Here is a 20,179-nt window from a genome sequence, read left to right as displayed (position 1 = left end):
AGGCATGGTTGGCTTTAAACGTGGCTTGTGTACACACACACACACACACACACACACACACACACACACACACACACACACAAAGCATGGTTCACACGCAGATAGTGACCGTGTGTTCCACAACATAGCTGTCCTCCTGCAACCAGCTCCCCACACTGGTCTGCAGTGTACCTGGAACCCAATAACCATGCCTATGTAAGTGGTTTGGGCTGACCATCCCTTCCAGAGCATGTGGCCCCACGTGCTGCTTGTGCCCCAGTTATGTCCTTCAGGCATTGCATCCCTTGCTGAGGAAGTATGGGACATCTGCATGGAGTCTCCCAGAATGCACTCATACAAGTGCAGCTGGCAGCTGCAATGGGAGAAACTATTGTATGTGAACGTGAACTGAGCCATGTTACTCAATGTGACTGTGCCTCTAGCTGGCTACAAAGGTCACTCCTGTAGCTGTAGCATGGAAGGGCAACTGGCCCCCTCGAGCAAGGACCCAGAGTACAAGGCACATAAGGATGAAGAAGAGGAGGGTAACTAGATGTCTAGAATTAGTTCACTACTTCACTACTGCTAGACAACCACTAACTTACATGCTGCACTGTTAAGTACAAACGGAACTACGGGAGTTAGCAAAGGCTCCGACTGAGCACGCTCTAACTCCAGTGTCTGCCCTGGGCTGTCCCAGGCAAGCAGCTTCTCCTCACAAGACTGCGTGGCTGCAAAACAAACGTAAGCATTAAAATAATACTAAAAACCCAAACAACAACAGAATGCAAAATAAAACCAACAAAGCAGCACACCACACAGCCCCAGCCCCTATCTCCACACAGATGCCCCATCTTCCAGGCTGGCTCCTGTCACGTCATGTGGGCTGCACAATGCTCAGAAGGACATTGGCAGGGAAAACCCTTTGGAGCACAGCAGAAATCTCACTGATGCCAAAGGGCTTGGCATGCCCTGAAGCAGCCCACCCTCTCAGGTCAGTGACTGAGCAGCACAGGGGAGAATGGGGGGAAATGAGCAGGAGCTCCAAATCACCACAAATCTAAGGCAGGAGGAGTGAGAGGGGAGAATCCTTCCTCGCTCAGAGAGGGGGTAGGCACTTTGCACTGCACCACAGCCAGGGTGGCTGGACACGGGAGGAAGCCATGCTGGAGAGGGCACAGCAGTTTGGAGTTAACAGATCATTTCCCTTCCCAGCTGGCCACGGAGGACCCTCTCCCCTCGTCACTGCACCTATCAAAGCCACACATTCTTGAAGATGCTTCCAAATGGGCGGCGCAACCATTTCACCAAACGAGCTAACAGAGAGGTCTGAGGGGGGGCAGCAAAGGAGGACAAGAGGAGAGGGCAGCTGTTCCCTCCCACACATTACAGACAGCTTCATAGGAGGGCTCCCAATACCCCTAGGCATCACTACACTTGTGGCCTTTTCCACTATGCTCCCCTCTGGGTAGGCCATGAGACCACTAGGAGAATAGACCCAAGCAGATTGTTCCGGGACATGCCTACATGGAGGGGCATGGATAGCCGAACCACCTGCTCTTACAGTGTCTCTGCTGCCAGGATGCTACAGAGCCGACAGATTCAGGGAAGACCCAGGAGAACACGTGATAACTGATAGGATTTTTCAGCTCCAAACCCACTGAGGCACTGAACGAGACACACAACGGAGATGCATATGCAGAGGGAAAGCCCTTCCAGAGTCAAGGCTACACAAAGAGCTCCAGACATGGCAGAAGGCACAGGGAAGGGGTCTTCCAGCTGCCACAGCCCTACTCTCAGAGAATCCTGCGAGGCGACTCACCCTACTACTGGTACTCGGCACTTCCATGGCACCTTCCATCTGAGGAGCTCAAAGCTCATCACAGACAGGAAACAATTCAGCCTCACACCACCCCGAGTGTCAGGCCAGTCTCATTCCCATTTTACAGCTGGGCAAACTTAGGCATGTGAGGCAACATGACTTGTGCAATGTCATCCAGTGAGTGTCACTGCAGAGAATGCCATGCCTTATCCACAGGGAAGCAAGGGAATGGAATTAGCCAGGATGAGGGTCCATTTTACAAGGGGCTCTGGAGAATTTCAGCATGTGGAGGAGGGGAGATGGATTTATTTATGTGCTAAAGTATTGGAAATGAATATCAACCCTCTGGAAGGGAACTGGGGAAAGGAAGGTCATATGGAGGGTGGAGGGAGGGTGGGAAGGACGCTGCACCCCTGGACTTACTGGCTGAGAAACAGAGAGAAAGCTGGGACTGCATGGACTCAGTCTGTGTTTTGCTCTCACTGTGCCTCCGTCCTTCAAGCACTGAGCTGCCATCCCCGGTGGAGAGAGGGGGAGCTAGCATGGCAGGGAATTAAAAACACAAAAACAAACAAAACACGCAGTTCAGTAAATAAAAAAAGAGAAAGGAAGGAGAACATTAAAGAAACCACATTGCTGGGCACAGAAACCTGCAAAGAGCACCCTCCAGCACAAAGGCAAGCAGCCTGCGCTACGACATGGTCCCTCAGTAGAACTGCATGCTCCTTTCAGCCCTGCTACACTCCAACCAATTGCTCACTGAGGCATCACTGACCATGTGCTTAGAAGCTGTCTACTGCTCTCCTGGCATCAGCCTGTCCTCATACACCTGCCTAATCTATCTCATTCAAACTCAGCAGCAGCAAAATAGCTCCTCGTTCTCCAGGGGCCTGGCTGTGTAGGGAGCTGAGGACTCCAGGCTTCGCATAGCAATGGAAGGAGGATTAATTTCTTGGCTCGAGTGACAAATACAAATACATTGTAAACAGGGAAAGATACCCGCAGTGTGTCTGTGTATGATAGAGAAAAAGGGGTCCTGCTTCTGAGCCTCTCATTGGATTTCAACTTCTGGTGAGCTAACTGCTTCGGGGGAGGAGTTAAATAAGGAAGCATTTGGTGAGTGCTGGCACTCTTAGAAGTAAAGGGATAACTGTACTAGCCAGAACTAGGCACAGTGCAGACAGTAACTGTGCAAGCTATTCCCTGCCACCACCCTTTCACCGCAGCATCTTCTGCTCTTCCAAGTCCTAAGAAGATACTCCCACAGCTCAGTCAGTAAACGCCAATTCTGAGCCGCAGCATCCCTGCCATTCCAGCCTAAGGTTCCCTACATAGCCCCTCAATGCATCTTATCCCGACCCATGGCCCCTTGCTATGCCAGTTCTGACCATCTCCTCTTTCTTCACAGCTCTGCTAATGCCCTTCACTCCAGACCTGCAGCACCCGCTGCTCCAGTTCTGGGCCTCTGCCAAGCACAAACTGCCAATGGTATTGGGCTTCAATAAAGAGCGACTTCACAATGTGGACAGTCATCTATTCGAGATTAAAGAGTACAAATTGGTTTCTGACCCATGTCTCCAGGGATCAGAGGCTACACATTCCACTAGCCATTACTAATCTCCTGAGTCATCCAGTCCCCAAACCTCAAGTTGGCTTCATTCTATCCTCACTTTGGAAAGAAGTCAGGGCTACAGCATTAGCATGTGATGAGGTCAGGTCTCCCCTTGAAATTGGACCTGTATTAGAGAGTTTGTCCAGCCAGCAGTGTGTCTCTCTGCCCCCATGACTCCTCAGAACAGCTGCCAGCAGCTATGCAGCAAGTCAGGAATCATCCCAGCTAACTGATATGGTATCAGTGAGAACAGCCTCCTGAGCCTGGCAGGGCTAGAACTAGTGCTGTCCTGGGTGTTTGACATAACAGACTTTGGTTGTAAGGGGCGGGAAAATACCTGTGCCCCACTGCTTCCTACTGCCTCTTCTTCACTCAAAAGAGAGACTTCAGAATTTGCTCCCAGGGAAAGCACTGTCTCCTCCACCACATTCCTCTTCAGCGGGGCTGGAATTTACCTGACCTGCTTACACCTCCCAGTGTACTAAGCAGCTGCTGAAACACTGCGCTCCAGGCCAGGCAGGTCTGACTCATGTAAGCCCATCACAAGAAGGAGAAAGGATTGTACAACGTGGTCATGGAGAAGTATACAATTTCATCCCCCTCTTTAATACAATTCCATCTCTCTACTCTAAAATGCCCCAATGCTGTGGCAGCCAGGGAATCTGCAAAGGGAAAACAGAACAGAGAGAGCAGAGTCCCTTTGCCCTGGACCAGAGACAGTACATCCATCCAAAAGACATGGGTGTGGAAACAGAGAGCTCCTTGGAGAGGGGTGAAACAGGAAGATCTCAATCCCCGGCAAGCTGTGTCAAAACATAGAAAGGAACAGCTAGATTCCAGATCTGGAGAGGGGAAGAAATAGAGAGATTCCAGTCCTGTAAATGATTGGGAATGGAGAGATTCCAATGCCCAGGAGGACAGAATTCCCACCATGAGACTAACAAGACACATAACTCGGGGCATGGAGGGCTCACACACCCTAAAAGCCAAGCTGTCCACTTCCTCAAAGCAGACAGAAGTGTGTGTGTGTGTCTCTCTCTCTCTCGCTCTCTTTTGCGGGTGAAGCTTTCTTTGATGGACACCCAGCCAGCCAAGCCTGTTAGCTATAAAATCCCCCTTGGTAGCTGTTCTCTGCTTGCTTTACCTGCAAAGGGTTAACAAGCCCACCGGTAAAAGAAAAGGAGTGGGCACCTATTGACTCTTTTGGTCAGGTGCCCACTCCTTTTCTTTTACCAATGGGCTTGTTAACCCTCCACAGGTAAGGCAAGCAGAGAACAGCTACCAAGGGGGATTTTACAGTTAACTGGCTTGGCTTGGCTGGCTGGGTGTCCATCAAAGGGTGCCTATCCATGACCCCACTGCAATAGGCATGGCAGACAAAGCCATGGCAAACTCAAGAATCGAATCAGATGTACAGCTCTGGGGATGTTAGACCACGATGACTGAACTCTGCAACACCAGTGGCAGTTTGGACCTCGAGAGTCTCCTGCCCACAGCCCCACAGTACCACCTACCTTTCAGATCCTCATCTTCAGTGGTGGTGTTACAGCTCTCTGTGGAACCCTGCATGGCACAAGAGAACGTTACTAGATGGCAAAGTCAGCAGATTGAAGACACTTCCGTTTGTCTGTAGAAGAGGATGGGGGAAGCATAAAACAAAGGAAGGGACAGGAACGGGATGATAGAAGGAGTACTACTAAGAGGACTGGGATGAAACGGCCAAGTATTAGTCAATACCTAGCAGCAAGGCTTTGGAGTATCCTCTCATAAGAAGTGGCACAAGCCCTCAAAGCTGGGGCTATTCAAGAAGGGAGCACCAAGCCCTGGGGGTATATATCATAGGGGACAACTCCCCACTCACCCCAGGGAGAGTTCTCCTATAAGGTGAGAGAAGAGGGAATATGGGTCACCTACAACTTTACATTAGAGCGCACTGAAAGGAACTGGTCTCCAACTCCAGAGCCCACCAGAGGCACACAGGACTCTCCCATCTTGCCTACCATGAGTATGCACCTGGTGAGGATCTTGCCCACTGGGTCAGGAAAGGGACAGTGAAATCTGACTTGGGATCTATTATCCCTCCCTGCCCAACTATTCTAGACCCCCCCAGTCAGCTAACACAACCCTCCTAGTGCCAGAGCAACTGTTCACAGTCATCCTGTGATGCAGCAGCAAAGGGGCAGAAATTAGGGTCACGGATGTTTCTCTAAGGAAAAATAATAGTGACGTGCCCCTTACCTTTATGCCATCTGTGGCATTGTGGACAACAGTCGTTTGAGGCTCCTAGGAAAAGGGGTGGGGGGAGATATTAAACTCAGATTCTCAAACCTTTTCCCCTTGTTTTCACTCTCCAACAAGCACAGAAAAAGTGACCAACATGGAAACAAACCACAGAAACAAACTCCAAGCTGCCAACGTATGTCCAAACACATACTCCCTGCTCCAAGGGCTTCTTGAAAAGAAAGAGATGCTCAACTAACAGCTACGTTCACAAGGAGACAAAGCCCCTAAACACCCACCAGGACCCAATTTGCCTTTTGAGAATGGTGTTGGCACAAACACCTTAAACCTGTGACCAGCTAGCAGCTGTGAGTATAAATCTCCACCCTCTAGAAGGCAATTGACTAAGCAATGAGCCCTCAGCTCTCAGAGAACAGATTTTTGGGGGAGGAGGGGGAGGGGGATGGTGGTGGGTGGGGCAAGGGCCTTTGTCTCCCAGCTTTCCATTGAGTTTGCCAGATTTTTTTATTCTGAAAAGGGACATTGATAATTTCCATAAGAAAAAAAGGGGATAAAATAAGCCAATGTGTCCCAGAGAGGAACTGCTCAGGGAACTGGGCTGCAAAGGAAAATGCATAATTTGCTAAAACAAACATCTCCCAAATGAGACATTTGTAACACAAAAAGGCATCAAAAAGGTGCCTTCAGCACCAAAAGAGTAGCAGGTAAAGCCAATGTGGGGGAAGCTTAACATTATGAAATGTCCCAGGAAAAAAACTCTCTGGAATGTTACAGAAAGCAGCTGCCAGGCCTCCAGGAGCACAAGTTGGTTTCTGCACTCATCCCTTTGCTCTGGAGACAACATGTGGGATACTGCCCCATTTCACCCACTGACATCACTCCTCTGGGTGGATCAGCAAGGACAGCAGGGGCTGCGATGGTACAACAATGCACACACACCCATCCATCTCCACTACCTACTTGACTGCTGCCTGATCTTCCAAAGGTATCCAGGTTGAACACACTTGGGCTGGGCTGCTAAACATACCAGGCACAGCGTGCCCTACAACCCCATTGCATGCTGCAGAACATGAATCGGTGATGACAGCACAGAAGGTGATTAACCTCGCAGCCAATAGGGCGAGTGAGCCACAAAGGGGTTCCATCGAGACATATCTGCCCACCCCACCCGTTCACGGTGGCCTGAAGTCCATGCTTCCTTTTCCTGGGTGTTGGACAATGGCTCCATCACTCCATCGTTTTCTTCAAAACCAGTTTCCCCCAAGTGAGAGATGAGAATTACACAGGGATGATGCAAGGGGTAGTCCAGGCTAGCTGCAGTCCCCACATCCAACCACCACTCCACTCGGCTTCCGCAGCCCCCTATGGCTGTGACTAGACCCCACAGCAGCAGAGGAACAGATAGAACTAAGCCAAAACACAAGCTCAGACAGAGCAGAACAAGCAGCACTCAGGGAGGCAAGAGTCAAAAGTAACCCAAACAGGAAAGACAAGGAAGTAGTAGTAGTCAGGGAAGATACCATGGACGTCTGCATTGGGGGAGTTTCTTTTGCTGGGCTTACTAGACTGGTTTTGTTGTTGCTCTGTGGCTGAGACAGAAAAACAGATTGTTTTAGTTCCTCTGCTGGGTAGCAGAGTCAGCAAATCTTTACAGTATTGTCCTAGTAACTCCCCACCATCTCCTCAGCCCCCCTCCCCACAGACTCATCTTGCAGCAAGAGATGAGGACAAGGGAACCCATCCTGGGTCACTAGAGACCATCCTTCCCCCAGAGGTGACCAGGTGCAAGCAGATGTACCAATACCCAAATATGCATGGATGGTTAGAGTGACGGGAAAGGAAAGCAAAAGAGGCAGCAGCCCAAAGGGGAAAGGAAGGTAGAGAGAGGTGCAAACAAGAACCTCTGGGGCAGTAGGGCTGGGAGCTGGCAGTGGCTCCAGGAGATGAGGACCCAGGGCTGTGTAAGACAGACTACAAGTGTGATATGTACAGGAAACAAGTGGGGCAATCTCAGATATGGCTGGTCTGGGCTTGTGCCTTTGGGAAGTCAGGCATGGGACGATGCTGCCAGGGCCCCAAAGAAGATGGTCAGGTGGGACACGGGGCGATGGGGATGTGCGGAGTGACTTTAGGGCGAGAGCATGAAGAAAGCTTCCAGGGGTGAGTGAGTCCTGCAGGCTGCCTAGCTGGTTTGTGTCTTTCCCCAGCGAGTCTCTTGTAGACAGGGCAGGTGAGTAACACTCTGTCCTCCTCATTCACACAGCCCAATGGTGAGGCAGAGCTGCCAACTCCCCTCCTGCTTGCAGGACAAAGACCTTCTGTTTGGTGAGAATGGCCCTGCTGAATCAGGAACACGCAGAGCCCATGTCTCATTGGAAGCCAGGCCAGCATGCACTGAGGCTGCTTCCCATGGTGCACTGCCTCGCCTGGAAATCCAACCATGACCCTGTATGAGTCTCCCAAGGGCCTGTGCTGCACTGCTGGGGAAACAGTCCTGTCCCCTACACAGGAGACGGGGCTGTTGTGACTGAGACAGTTTCACCCCTTTTCCCCCTAAATCTTCCCTTCTACCTGATGCCAGCAACAAGGTAAAATCAGTAGCACCAAGGCTCACTGCAATCCCTTGGCATCAAATCAGACTCATAGGGACTCAGACTTCAAGCTGGCTGGCCTCTTTGCACCTCCTCCCTTACCCCACTTTCAAAAGCAGCACAGAGGGAGGGTGACTCAGGAGACCCCAGTACATCCACCCCCTCACCACCCAGGAACCAAAACCAAGGCTGGACAATGAAGAATTCAGATACTGAATCACAAAAGGCCTGGTGAGAGTTTAAATCACACCCACTGCAAGCAGAGAACATGGGGGCAGGGGTTCCTGTGCAGCACCCCATCACTCTCCTCTTCTCTGGCTTTCCTTTCACAGCCACATGCCCCGCTGGAGCTCCATTCAGGTCCCATGGGGACAGAGTACGGTGGGCCTGCCCAGCCCTCAAAGCTAGGAAAGGAGCAGCATTTTCATGCACACACCAGACACTCCCTGCATCTCGGTCTGGCCACACATTACCCTGCTCTCCGGCCTTTCATGTACACGGCTTGGGCAGGGGTGTTTCTAGCCTGGTGGTGCCAGACATGGGAAGGAGCAGCCATGTGGCTGAATACCTGACTGAGCTCTGGAATGGCTTCACCCACGGGGCTCAATGAAAAGAACCTCCGAGGGAGTCATTACAACCCCAAACCTCACTGCAGAACAGCTGATAATCACCCTGGTCTCAGGGCCAGCTGCCTCACTCAACTCAGCCCCACAAGAGCTTTCAAAACACATGCAGCAGACCCATTCTCCATCCAGCTGCCCATCCCGACCCCACTGATGTCCCAACAGAACTGAAGGAAGAGGTAGTTCTGCACAGCGTATCAAGGTCCCTGACATTCACCAGCTGACCAGATCCACAGCATCGTACTTAATTCCCGAATGGAGCCATTACGAAATCAAGGACACAGAAAACGTGACTGGTGTGCTTCACATCTCTGTACCTTGTAGGGAGTTTCCTGATCTAGTGATTTCTGCTCATTGGGCCTCTGTGGCCATTTAGCCAATTGCTCTTCACTTTCACAGGCAGGCACCCCACATGTGGACTCCGTAAGCATACAAGTGAGCCACGTGGATGCACACCCCTGCCCCCTCATTGAAACCACTGGGCACCAAGTATCTTTACAGATTCACGCAGTACAGAGGAAGATCTTGACTTTTAAAAGAAGGCAGTCCACCTAGGAAAGCATCAGGCCATTGAGAAAAGCTACCTGATATGATCAGTTCTGGCAGAACCACTGAAAGAGCTCTCTGAGCTAGACAACTAGAGACAGACAAACAGACAGACAGACAAACACAGAGGGTGCAAGAGAGAAAACAGACCAGTGACCATAGCACTAAGGAGACACATGTGCCAGCCAGCTAGAAGAAAGAAAGCAAACACTGGTCACCTAGGCCCGCCTTGTATTCACTGGTTGTTTTTCCAAGCTTCACTGCCCCAGTGATCCCTGAGACATTGTTTGGTTCTCATTTCCCAGCTGCCTTGATGCAACGAGCAGAGGGTAAGGGTAGGCACTGACGTTGAGCAGCAGAGGACAGATGGACGCCAAGAACTCCTACCCCTACGTTTAATACTTTGGGGATTGAGAAAAGGAGGGCTGCAGCCGCCGGAGTCAAATTTTGCCCTGGGGTATTCCAAGTGGTACTTTAAAACTTTACAGGTAATAAATCCCAGTGACACAGAGGGAGGGCAGAATTCCTAGGGAGTAATAGAGAAGCCAACTCCTCTGCTCTGGCATCACTCAACATTGCTCCCCTTCCTGCCTTAGGGAGCTCCTGTTCCATCTGAAAGGAGGCAAAGCTGCAACACAGCAGACAATGATACAGTAGATTCCTGCATGTTAGTTACCACCCACATCTCTGAGATAGAGTCATGGGCAGTAGCTAGTGGGCTGCAGATCATTCCCTGAAATACGGCACTGGCTGGTTTTCTTTTTGCTCGCTTGAGATATCAGCGCATCACCATTTATCCAACATGTTCTAGAGACAGCAAACACATTCGGATGCATGAAGGGGGAATGGATACAGTGGGGAGAGTGTCACTGGGTACTTGATTCATGCTGGGAGACGTAACAGTTCTGGATAACAGGGAGTTCTGGATTACAGGGCTGATAAACCTTTTCAGTATAGAATTTAAAAGAAAATAAATTAAGGGCAGCTTTGAGCCACCAGGTGGTGCTGTGCCCGCACCTTTTATCGTGTGTGCCGTGGAGCTCCATGAGAGGCCTCTGCCATATCAGGGTGACTCCTTTCATTTCACACTGCAGGGCTACCACCACTTGCTCCTCTTTTGGCACTTCTATAGCAGAACGACAAGCCCACGTTCAGACAACACGCTTTGCCGAGACCCACCGGGGAGCTGACGACTTCATTTGTTTCTCCTTGGATCAGCCGCCAATGGCCGGATATATTAAACTGCATTTTAAGTAGCCAGTTTTCTGTACAGAATAGAAGCTGGTGACTGGCCAGCTCCTGACCAATCACGTGGCCCCTTCTGTGAGGACGTGGACCTTTAAAGTGCAAGATGACTTCCTCCCATAACCCCTGCACAGACATGCTATGTAGGGTGATGAGCACAAGCTGAGCGTGCATGGCATGAGAATAGTGGACGCACAGATCACAGGCAGCTTACGGGAGGTGCTCACCATCAAATGCACACTGGAGCTCGACTTCCTTTTCTGGACACACCATTGAGAGAGGGGAAAAAGAAGGAAGAGAGGCAATAAGAAGAAAAGCACAGAAACTATTCACACGTTAGTGCCACCAACACTCCCCTGGGGCAGGAAGGAGAAGCAGAAGAAATGCAGACTCACGGAAAGGGTGCAAAGTATAGACAGAGTTAACAAAGAACACCCCGCCACACACGGGAGGGGAGGGACCAGGGAGAAGACACCCAACATGTGCAGAGATGGGGGTGAGGAAAAAGGCACCCACATGCACAGAGCTGGAGGAGGGGAATGTTCACATGCAAAGAGGTGCCTGCAAATGCACCCAGACTGGGGATGAGGGAGAAGCACTGCTTCCCACAGAGAAGGGGCAGGCAGAGACACCCCCTCCCCCCATGCATGCAGATGAGAGGGAGGAGAGCCATGCACTCAGAGGGCAGGAAAAGGAATGCAGTGGGAGGGCTTGGGGCATCTCTGGGTGCAGAGAACAAGGAAGGGTTCCCTAGGCACACAGAAAGGGGGAGGGCCAGGGGAGCTGATACACACCCCCAGGGAGAGATGGGGGACGGGCTCCCACACTCAGGGTCTGTCTGCACTACAAACAAGGTGTGTTCTTAACTTGGGTCAGTTAACCAGTGTTAAAATAGCACTGAAGCCATGGGAACTCTGCTTTTACCTTGGGCGAGCAGCTTGAACTCAGGCTATGGGGGAGCCTGGGGACGAACCCTTCCTGTACTGTCCCTGGAGCTAGCCTCCAGGGGTCAGCCAACCCATTCAATACTCACTCTTTCTGCAGGGTGACACACCCTCCCCAGCTGGTATTCAGAGAACCTCTCACACACAGAAGTGGAATAAGGGGCACAAAGGTCCTCGAAGACATCTCTCCCATCCCTCCTCCCGGCACACTGCCTCCTGTCTGAGCAAGGGGGACCACCCTCACCTCTCGTAACACCGTCTCTCCAACAGCCAAGTCCCCCCTCTCAACACATGGTAGACGCTACCCACCCCAGGCCACTCCCTTCTCCACTTCTCTGACTTCAGACCAGCATGGTTTTTATGGTGTTGCACTGCTTCCACCAACCCTCCTCACTGGGTAAGCCGAGCTACCTCATACATGGTTCTCACTTGTCTGTCTCCTCTGAAACCATCCAGTCCCGTCTCTCCCGGCTTCTGCTCTTTCACTAATGGGTGCTGCTTCCCTCCATGTTACGGGCCACCTCTGAGCATGTCCCGTAATGCACAGTACCACAGTGCACCCAATTCAAAGGAGAGGAAACGGTGGCAGGGTTCAGTTGTGCAGACTAGGAGCCCTGCACCACACCACCTCCCTCCTCCCCTGCTGTCTCCACATTCTAGCTTGTGGGCTCTTCCATGATCACTAGAATGATGCTTTGTTACCTTATGGGTCCTCATCTGGCCTGGGCATGAAGCCAACCTTAATCCATTGCTCTGCCAGTGCTCTCACACATGTACGGAGGAAGTCATACGGACACAGTCATTCAGAGAAATAAGATGCTCCCCCCAACACACACACAGCACTAGATGCCTTTTCAGACACTCAGCATGGTTTGGGACCAGGTAGGCAAGATATGAACAACTGCAAACCAGAAAGCTATTTCCTGCCTCATTCTGACCCTGTATCTGAGAGTTTGGGGCTCTTCAGTAGTTGTAGACCTGCTCACACGTGGCCCACCATGCATCCATCTTCACAGAGGCAGCAGGGCCTGGCCCTCCTCCATCCTATGTTCCAGGGCTTTTTCTCCCAGGGCATGATAGCATCTCCACAAGCTTTTCTGAAACTTGCAGGGCCACCCAAATGGCTGCAATTAATGATCTCGATGAAGATATAACCCCCAGGGAAGAACATTCAAAGGACCATTTTTGAATACTCACATACCACATTATGGGCTTCGGAACAGGGACTGTCCTTTGCAGGGCCGGTGCAACCATTTAGGGGGCCTAGGCAGTCGCCTTAGGGCGCTGGGATTTGGGGGGCGCCATTTTCTTCAGCAGCGACCGCGGCAGCCGGATCTTCGGCCGTCCCGGTCGCCGCTGGCATTTAGGCAGAGGGAGCTGGGGCAGGGAAACACAGGGAGGGCCGCCTGCAGCAAGGAGGGGAGGCGGCATGCAGGGGAACCCCCCGCCCCAGCTCACTCCTGCCCCGCCTCCTCCCCGAGCACGCCGTGGCTGCTTCACTTCTCCCGCCTCCCAGGCTTGCAATGCCAATCAGTTTAGGTGCCGCAAGCCTGGGAGGTGGGAGAAGTGAAGCAGTGACGGTGTGCTCAGGGCGCTCATGCTCATGGCGGAGCAGGGGTGAGCTGGGGGGGCGGTGCCGTGGGGGGGGGCGCCTCAGGGCGGGGATGCGGGGCGCAAGGTGGAAGTTTCACCTACGGCGCGAAACATCCTTGCACCAGCCCTGGTCCTTTGGTTAAGTCAGCCAGCCAAATCCAGTCTCATTTTAGGTCAAGTCAGTGGAAAGCAATGGGCTGGGTTGGAAAGCCAGCAGCAATGACCTAAGCATCATCGTAGAACATGGCAGTAAATCCTGAGGCAACCAAAACCAAGAACACCTGCAACCAGCACCTCTTCTCCTTTCCCCAGGGACAGATCTGTGTGTATTCTGTCATAGCTCCACTGGAGCCAAAGGAGCCGTGACCATTTACACCAGCCAAGGAACCAACCCTCAAACTTTAGGCTTCACCCTCTTCTACAAATCTATGGAAGCGTATGGCAGACAGAACTCAGTCTAACCTGCACCCACATGCTACAGGGAAGCTTCTCCACGGGGGTGGTGGTGAGGGGGCAGAATCAATCTGATTCAGCACGTTGATACATTTCCAATAAGAAGAAAAAAAGGGGAGTGGGGAGGAGAGACAGAAGAGACGAGACATACAGATCTCTGAGGACAGTTTATATTTGATTCCCACCTATACAGCATCATCATGAGCACTGGCACAACAGACTTAAATTACCAGCTCATGAAAAGGTTAGCAAAGAAACAGTTGTCTGTCAGATCACAGTATCAACACAGGGTACAACCAAAGTAACACAAAAAATACAAGAACAACCACCCTCTACCTCTCCCCAGGAATTACACAGGGAAGAGGATATCTCAAGCTCTCTGCAGATTTGAATGTTAACCTACTAATCAAAGTACAGCTTAAATTCAAACACCATTAACCAAACAGGAAGGACTCTGGAAGTTTTGGACACCACATAATCCCCATGCCATATAAACAGGAAAAAAATACCAGATAAACAATAAGAAGTGGATGAACAGATTTTTAACACACACAAAAAAAGGAAAACTAACTGGAATCTAAGGTTGTTCCACAAGACAGACCTAGGTATATCTTATGACTAGATACTACATGATTAATCAGTGCTCAAAAACATAAAAAACAAACAAACAAAAAAGTACCCATGTCAAAATATACTTGAGATCGTGACAGCACTTTTTAATACTGTGACACCCATGGAGAGAAATGCAGCCCTTCACAGCTACACCAAACTGTCCTAGTGCCATAAAGTGCTTCAAGCAGGGCCAGCATGGTATCCAAACCCAAAGCCACTCATTCTCCATTTACATGCACTTCCAGAGGGTCCCTTGCAGTAGTATTAGCGCATACAAACAATAATGGTAGATAGTGCTCTCCACAGAAGTTAACTTATCAATCAAATTGCTCTTAAAACAGCCAAATAACCCCTCCAGAAATGATAAAATACTTGCAGTCTCCAATAGAGGAAAGCTTGTAGCCCACATCAAATTCTAAGTTTAAATATCCTGACTCTCTAATCGAAAAGGTACTGATTAGAACAACCTTCCAATGGTAATTCACCAAGTTACTAGAGGAGGCGCACCTATATATTAACAGATGATAAAAAGCAGGGAGAGATTCCTTGTTCGACAGCTAAAGGTGCTTTCTTCTGTTTAACGACAGCAAAAAAAAGTGTGTTTCCAGATGCTGGAAATATGCCTCTGAGCCAGTGATCATTGTATTTACCGTTTTCCCTGACCATGTGACTATTCTTATGAGGCAACACTACTTCCTAAGAGACTGCCATAAAGTATCCCCAAATCTTTTTTTCTGACTCCAGAGGCCACAGTCAGGATCAGGGCCCCTTTGTGCTAGGTGCTGTGCACTAGATAGTCCTTGTCCCAAAGACCTTAACATCTAAGACGACAAAAAGCCAGCAGCAGCAGGAGTAGGATACAACCTACGGCAAACTGGCAATGGGGATGGTAGGCGCTAAGCTTGTTAGGCAACTCCTTTCTAAAAAACAGAGGGATTTATCAGCCACACCCAGCAGTGCCTTTACCAAGTCCTGGGCTGGTCAATTCCTTATCCATCTCCCAGGAGACGTGAGTATTGAGAACGATCTGAAGGAGGGAGCTCGGGGCTTACTGCTCTGTTGAAAGCTGGGCTGTTTCATGAACAAGGGAATATGCGAAGAAGCAGACAGTGGCCAGCCAAGTCTAGAATCACTGGTGGACCAGAGCATGCCGGGGCGGGGAATGGGATAAGGGACAAGACTGAATAAGTAGGAAGGGGAAGAAATGTGAAGGGCCTTGAAGAGCCGAACAAGAAGCTCAACCTTTACATGGTGAAAACTAGAAATCATGGAGGGATTCAGAGGGAGAGGTGATGTGGTCAGACTTGGAGAGAGGAGGATCTTAGCAGCTGTCTTTTGACTTGATGTATTAGGCATGGTATTTGCTAGTACATAGCTATAGTGGGAAACTCTCTTAGCAGAGAGAGTTTATACCAGCAAAAGATTGCTTTTGCCAGGACAGCTTTTACACATGTTCCCTAAGCAAAATAAACTATATCAGCAAAAGCACTTTTTACACTATGGCTTTGGCTAGTATAAAAATGTCATTAAAAAAATAATCACACCTAACAGATATCACTATCCATCAGAAGTCTGACATGTTGGCCTAGCTTTAGGTGGGCTGAGTTTTCAATGGGAGGACGAAAGGTAAAGGGGTCCACTCTGTCACTGCCTTGTATCAACACTTGCAGCGGGAGCGCAATACAGGTTATGACTGGAGTAGAAAATTGGTCTTGTGGAAGGACACAGGACTTAGGAGACCTGGTTTCTATTCCAAGCAGAGTCCAAGGAGAGGGACTTATGGCAATGGTTTACCTAGTATGTTTGATGAGTTGGGGGTGAGTCGGTGGTGGGGCCAAGGGGTGGCCTTTGGGGACAGGAGAGAGAGCCGAACAGAAACACTTGTATTGTGATGGGTAGGAGAGGTTAGAGAGGAAAAACAAGCAGCCACCCATAAAAGGAGAGGAGAATATCTACATTGGGATCTGAGTGGAATTTTGCCCTAGGTAATGACAAACAAATCAGCAGAAAACAACAGTACCTAATGAATCACCCCCCTCCACCTCCGACACAATAGCAGTAATCTTAGAAATGGCAGGCAGAAATCATTCCAAGCCCAACAGAAAACACAAAGCAAACTAGACGATGCTGCAGGAAGTAAACAGTGACTCCAATCAAGTTAGCAAGAGTAGTTCCTGCTCTGGAGAAGCAAACTGGGTTCTGAGGGCTTAGCACAATTATTTTATATGGCTTCTTGCACTGCAATCATCTGCAGGGAATTTTCTCTCGATGTGAGACTGGAAAGAGCATTCTTGGGTATGAACAACATGCTTACTACAAAACCCATCACTGCACAAAGTGTGGTTATTCTGGGGTTTAAAGGGGGGTGATATCATGACAGATATTGGGCACAGAGCAGCTCACTGAGCAAATCACTTCAGCTCTCTATGCCTGTTTCCTCCCTCACCCTCCATCTGCCTGTCTCTTTAGATTGAAAGCTATGTAGTTGAGATTCTTTTGCTATGCGTATGTAATGTGCAGGGCAAAGTGGAGCCTCGATTTCAGCTAAGGCCTCTAGGCACTACTGAAATACAAATAAATAAGAAAATGGAGTAACAGTTTCCCCCATTGATGGCTGGAAGCATGTATTCCTGGACGTTGACAAACTATTTACTGTGATCGATCTAAGGTGTTCTCCAAGATTCTTGTATAAAGTATCTGGTTTTCCCAGGGTGAGAGGTTAAGCTGGGCTTTGATTCGTTTTATTTTGTTTCCCTCAACAATCACTAAATAGCATGGCTTCAACCTCAGGCTTTTATTCCTAGGCTTTCCACAGGATCTTTAGGTAATTTTCTGATAATGTAAATTGCTTGACCCTTGTAGATTTCAAGGCAGAGTATATCCTAAGAATTCCTTAGGTGTTTTTGTGTTTTTTTTAAATACACATGGTGTGCCTCCCAGGTCAATTACTGTATTGATCCTTAAACATTAGCAAAAAATTAAAGCAAAAGACATTAGCACCTTTTCCTCATTAGACAAGACTGAACTGGGGTGTGTGGAGGGGGAGGGGGAAAAGGAGAGGTTGGGTCTGCAGCATAAACCTCACCTTACCAAACGCTGAAACTTTTAATACTTTTTAGCCCAGTTCTCCCTTAAGCTACGTACACACAGCTGCCATTGATGACAGAGGAAGATGAGCGTATGAAAGATATGAATGATGGTGTGGCGAGTTTGGGATGGGTGCAGTATGCATGAGTGGCAGAGCTGTGAATAAAATTATGTAGCTCATTCTGAGCACCGCTGAAACCTCCAGTCTCCCACAATCCCATATATGCTGTATGTGACAGAGAAACTGTTTTCAGACTGGTTGTGAGCATTCATTAAATGTTACTGGGACCATTTTTTGGCATCTCCCACCTAGAAAGCAAGGTGCTTGTTATCATGAAACCAAATGCAAAGAGTTCAGAGGCAAAAACATATAAATAATACATTTTAAACGGCTAAAATACCTCAAATAGCACTTCTATGTATAAAAATGTCATGAGCATGTAATCAGTTCTCCCACGGCCCTCTAGGGCTAGGAATTGAGTGCTGGACCACGACAATTCAACGGGACTGCCCTTGCTAAATGGGAAATGCCACTGTTTGTAATCATGGGCAGTGACATGATCAACTTTAAAACAGTGATGTATTTATGCAGACAAAGATAATTGCTGATGCAGGAGAGAATCAGGACTATCCTTGGTCTGAGCCCAGTGTTTTTTTGGGGGTGGGGTGGGGATTCTGTACAAGGAGGGAGAGAAGGAGAGTAGAAAGATGCATTAGTGTGGCAGGTAGATTTAAAAGCAGCAGCTGTTTGGGATGTTCTAACAAGCCCTGGGGAAATGCAATGCAATGATTGGCAGAGGGCAGGTGAGAACTGAAGGGACATGATCCATTTATATTACATGGCGCAGCAATTTCACACTGATATTACCCTGTAACCAGGTGGTTACTCCCTTCAATGGCCTGGGAACAGCCACTCCTGTTCTGGAGAGGTGGCCAGCAAGGAGGCGCCAGGAATCAGCTAACCCAGCTAGGCAGCAGCCAGTGACTGGGTCTGAGTCCCAGCTGACGAATATAAATGGGGGCCCAGCTCCATTAGGGAGCCTGGTGAAGCAGAGGCCTGAAAGTACACTCTCTGTGGCCTTCTGCAAATCCCCTTCGGCTGGAGGAGGACTTTAGCTACCAGAGGGCTTTACAATCTAAGGCCTTGTCTACATTACAGAGTTTTGTCAATAAAAGTTATGCAGCTTTAAAGCGCTTTAATTAAACCGCTGTTGCATGTCCACACTAGCTCCTTGTATTGGCAGAGTGCATTCATACTAGCAGCTCTTGCATCGAGACAGAGCAGTGCGCTGTGGGTAGTTATTCCATTGGCCAACTGGCTGCAGGGTGCTTTGGGAAGGGTTTGCAATGCCTCATGGGGCAGGCACAGTGTCACTTGATGCAGGTTTCTCAATCCCATCCTACTAGATTCCATAGGCATCCTACTAGATTGCCAGCTACTTTTCAACAGAAGTGGGGGGGAGGAAGTGGGGAGTGTGTGTGACAGGGGGAGAGTGTGTGTATAGGTGACAGAGAGAGTGTGTGTTGGGGAGAGTGTGTCGACATGCTGTCTATTTAAGTTCAGACAGCTGCCTGAGCAAGCAATCCTGAGATGGGGGAGAGGGAGACACCCACATCAGCCCCCTGGCTCTGCACAGCAGTCTCCCTCCCCGCTCCCCTCAACCCCCACCAGCAGCAGCAGCTCATTCTGCCTACCTGCTGCAGTGTGCCCAGGAGAGAAGGATTCCACATTAATGGTTCTCTGCTTCCCTCAGAGTTCTCCCACAGCCTCGTCATTTCACATAATGTTCGATCAGTGCAAGTTCCACTTGCTGTGCAACCTCTATTGCTGTTCAAGCCCTGAATTCAGCCCCCAATCACAATCACAGCACATAAAAAGAGGCAAAGAGTGTACCGATATAGCTGAAATGTAAAAATTTCTTTCCCTTTGTCATAACTATAAAGGGAAGGGAACAGCCTTCCTACGTACAATACTATAAAATCCCTCCTGGCCAGAGACACCAAAATCCTTTTACCTGTAAAGGGTTAAAAAGCTCATGTAACCTAGCTGACACCTGACCCAAAGGACCAATAAAGGGACAAGATACTTTCAAATCTTGGTGGGGGGAAGGCTTTTGTTTGCGTGCTCTTTGTTTTGGGGTTGTTCGCTATTGGGATTAAGAGGGACCAAACATCAATCTATGCTCTCCAAATCTTTCTGAACCACCCTCTCATATTTCAAACTTGTAAGTAACAACCAGGCATGGCGTGTTAGTTTTATCTTTGTTTTCTCAACTTGTAAATGTTCCTTTTGCTAAGAGGATTTACCTCTGTTTGCTGTAACTTTGAACCTAAGGCTAGAGGGGGTTCCTCTGGGCTCTATGAATCTGATTACCCTGTAAAGTTATTTTCCATCCTGATTTTACAGAGATGATTTTTACCTTTCTTCCTTTAATTAAAAGCCTTCTTTTTAAGAATCTGATTGATTTTTCCTTGTTTTAAGATCTAAGGGGATTGGATCTGGACTCACCAGGAATTGGTGGGGGGAAAGGGGAGGGGGGGAATGATTAAATCCTCCTTGTTTTAAGATCCAAGGGGTTTGGATCGGTGTTCACCAGGGAATTGGTGGAGGAGTCTTTCAAGGCTACCCAGGGAGGGAAAGGTTTTAGGGGGGAAGACAGAGTTTCCCAAAAGACTCAAACTGTTTGGGTGGTGGCAGCAAAAGCAGATCTAAGCTGGTAGTTAAGCTTAGAGGTGTTCATGCAGGTCCCCACATCTGTACCCTAAAGTTCAGAGTGGGGAAGGAACTTTGACGCCCTTTGTCCTCAGTTTTGCTAAAGCAGCAAAACATG

General features: G+C 49.3%; 1 protein-coding gene across 15 annotated transcripts in view; it reads right to left on the bottom strand.

The window, feature by feature from the left end:
- The window catches only part of CAMK2G (calcium/calmodulin dependent protein kinase II gamma), a 163,689-nt gene that overhangs the window by 12,237 nt on the left and 131,273 nt on the right, over positions 1-20,179 (bottom strand). For 3 of the 15 annotated variants that reach the window (XM_030569650.1, XM_030569651.1, XM_030569652.1), the window contains exons 14-19: positions 19,044-19,187; positions 7,175-7,243; positions 5,652-5,696; positions 4,928-4,976; positions 2,225-2,338; positions 585-710 (exon numbers count right to left, since the gene is read on the bottom strand). In XM_030569650.1, coding sequence (XP_030425510.1) covers positions 585-710; positions 2,225-2,338; positions 4,928-4,976; positions 5,652-5,696; positions 7,175-7,243; positions 19,044-19,187 — 547 coding nt within the window. Of the gene's footprint in view, positions 1-584; positions 711-2,224; positions 2,339-4,927; positions 4,977-5,651; positions 5,697-7,174; positions 7,244-10,886; positions 10,920-19,043; positions 19,188-20,179 lie in introns of all 15 variants that reach the window. The other 12 variants (XM_030569654.1, XM_030569655.1, XM_030569657.1 and 9 more) reach the window with 12 other exon arrangements.

This window comes from Gopherus evgoodei, chromosome 7 (assembly GCF_007399415.2).
Source record: "Gopherus evgoodei ecotype Sinaloan lineage chromosome 7, rGopEvg1_v1.p, whole genome shotgun sequence".
NCBI classification, from domain to species: Eukaryota; Metazoa; Chordata; order Testudines; family Testudinidae; genus Gopherus; species Gopherus evgoodei.
The sequence above is the reverse complement of the archived record's forward strand: the minus strand, read 5'-3'. Positions and strand labels throughout refer to the sequence as shown.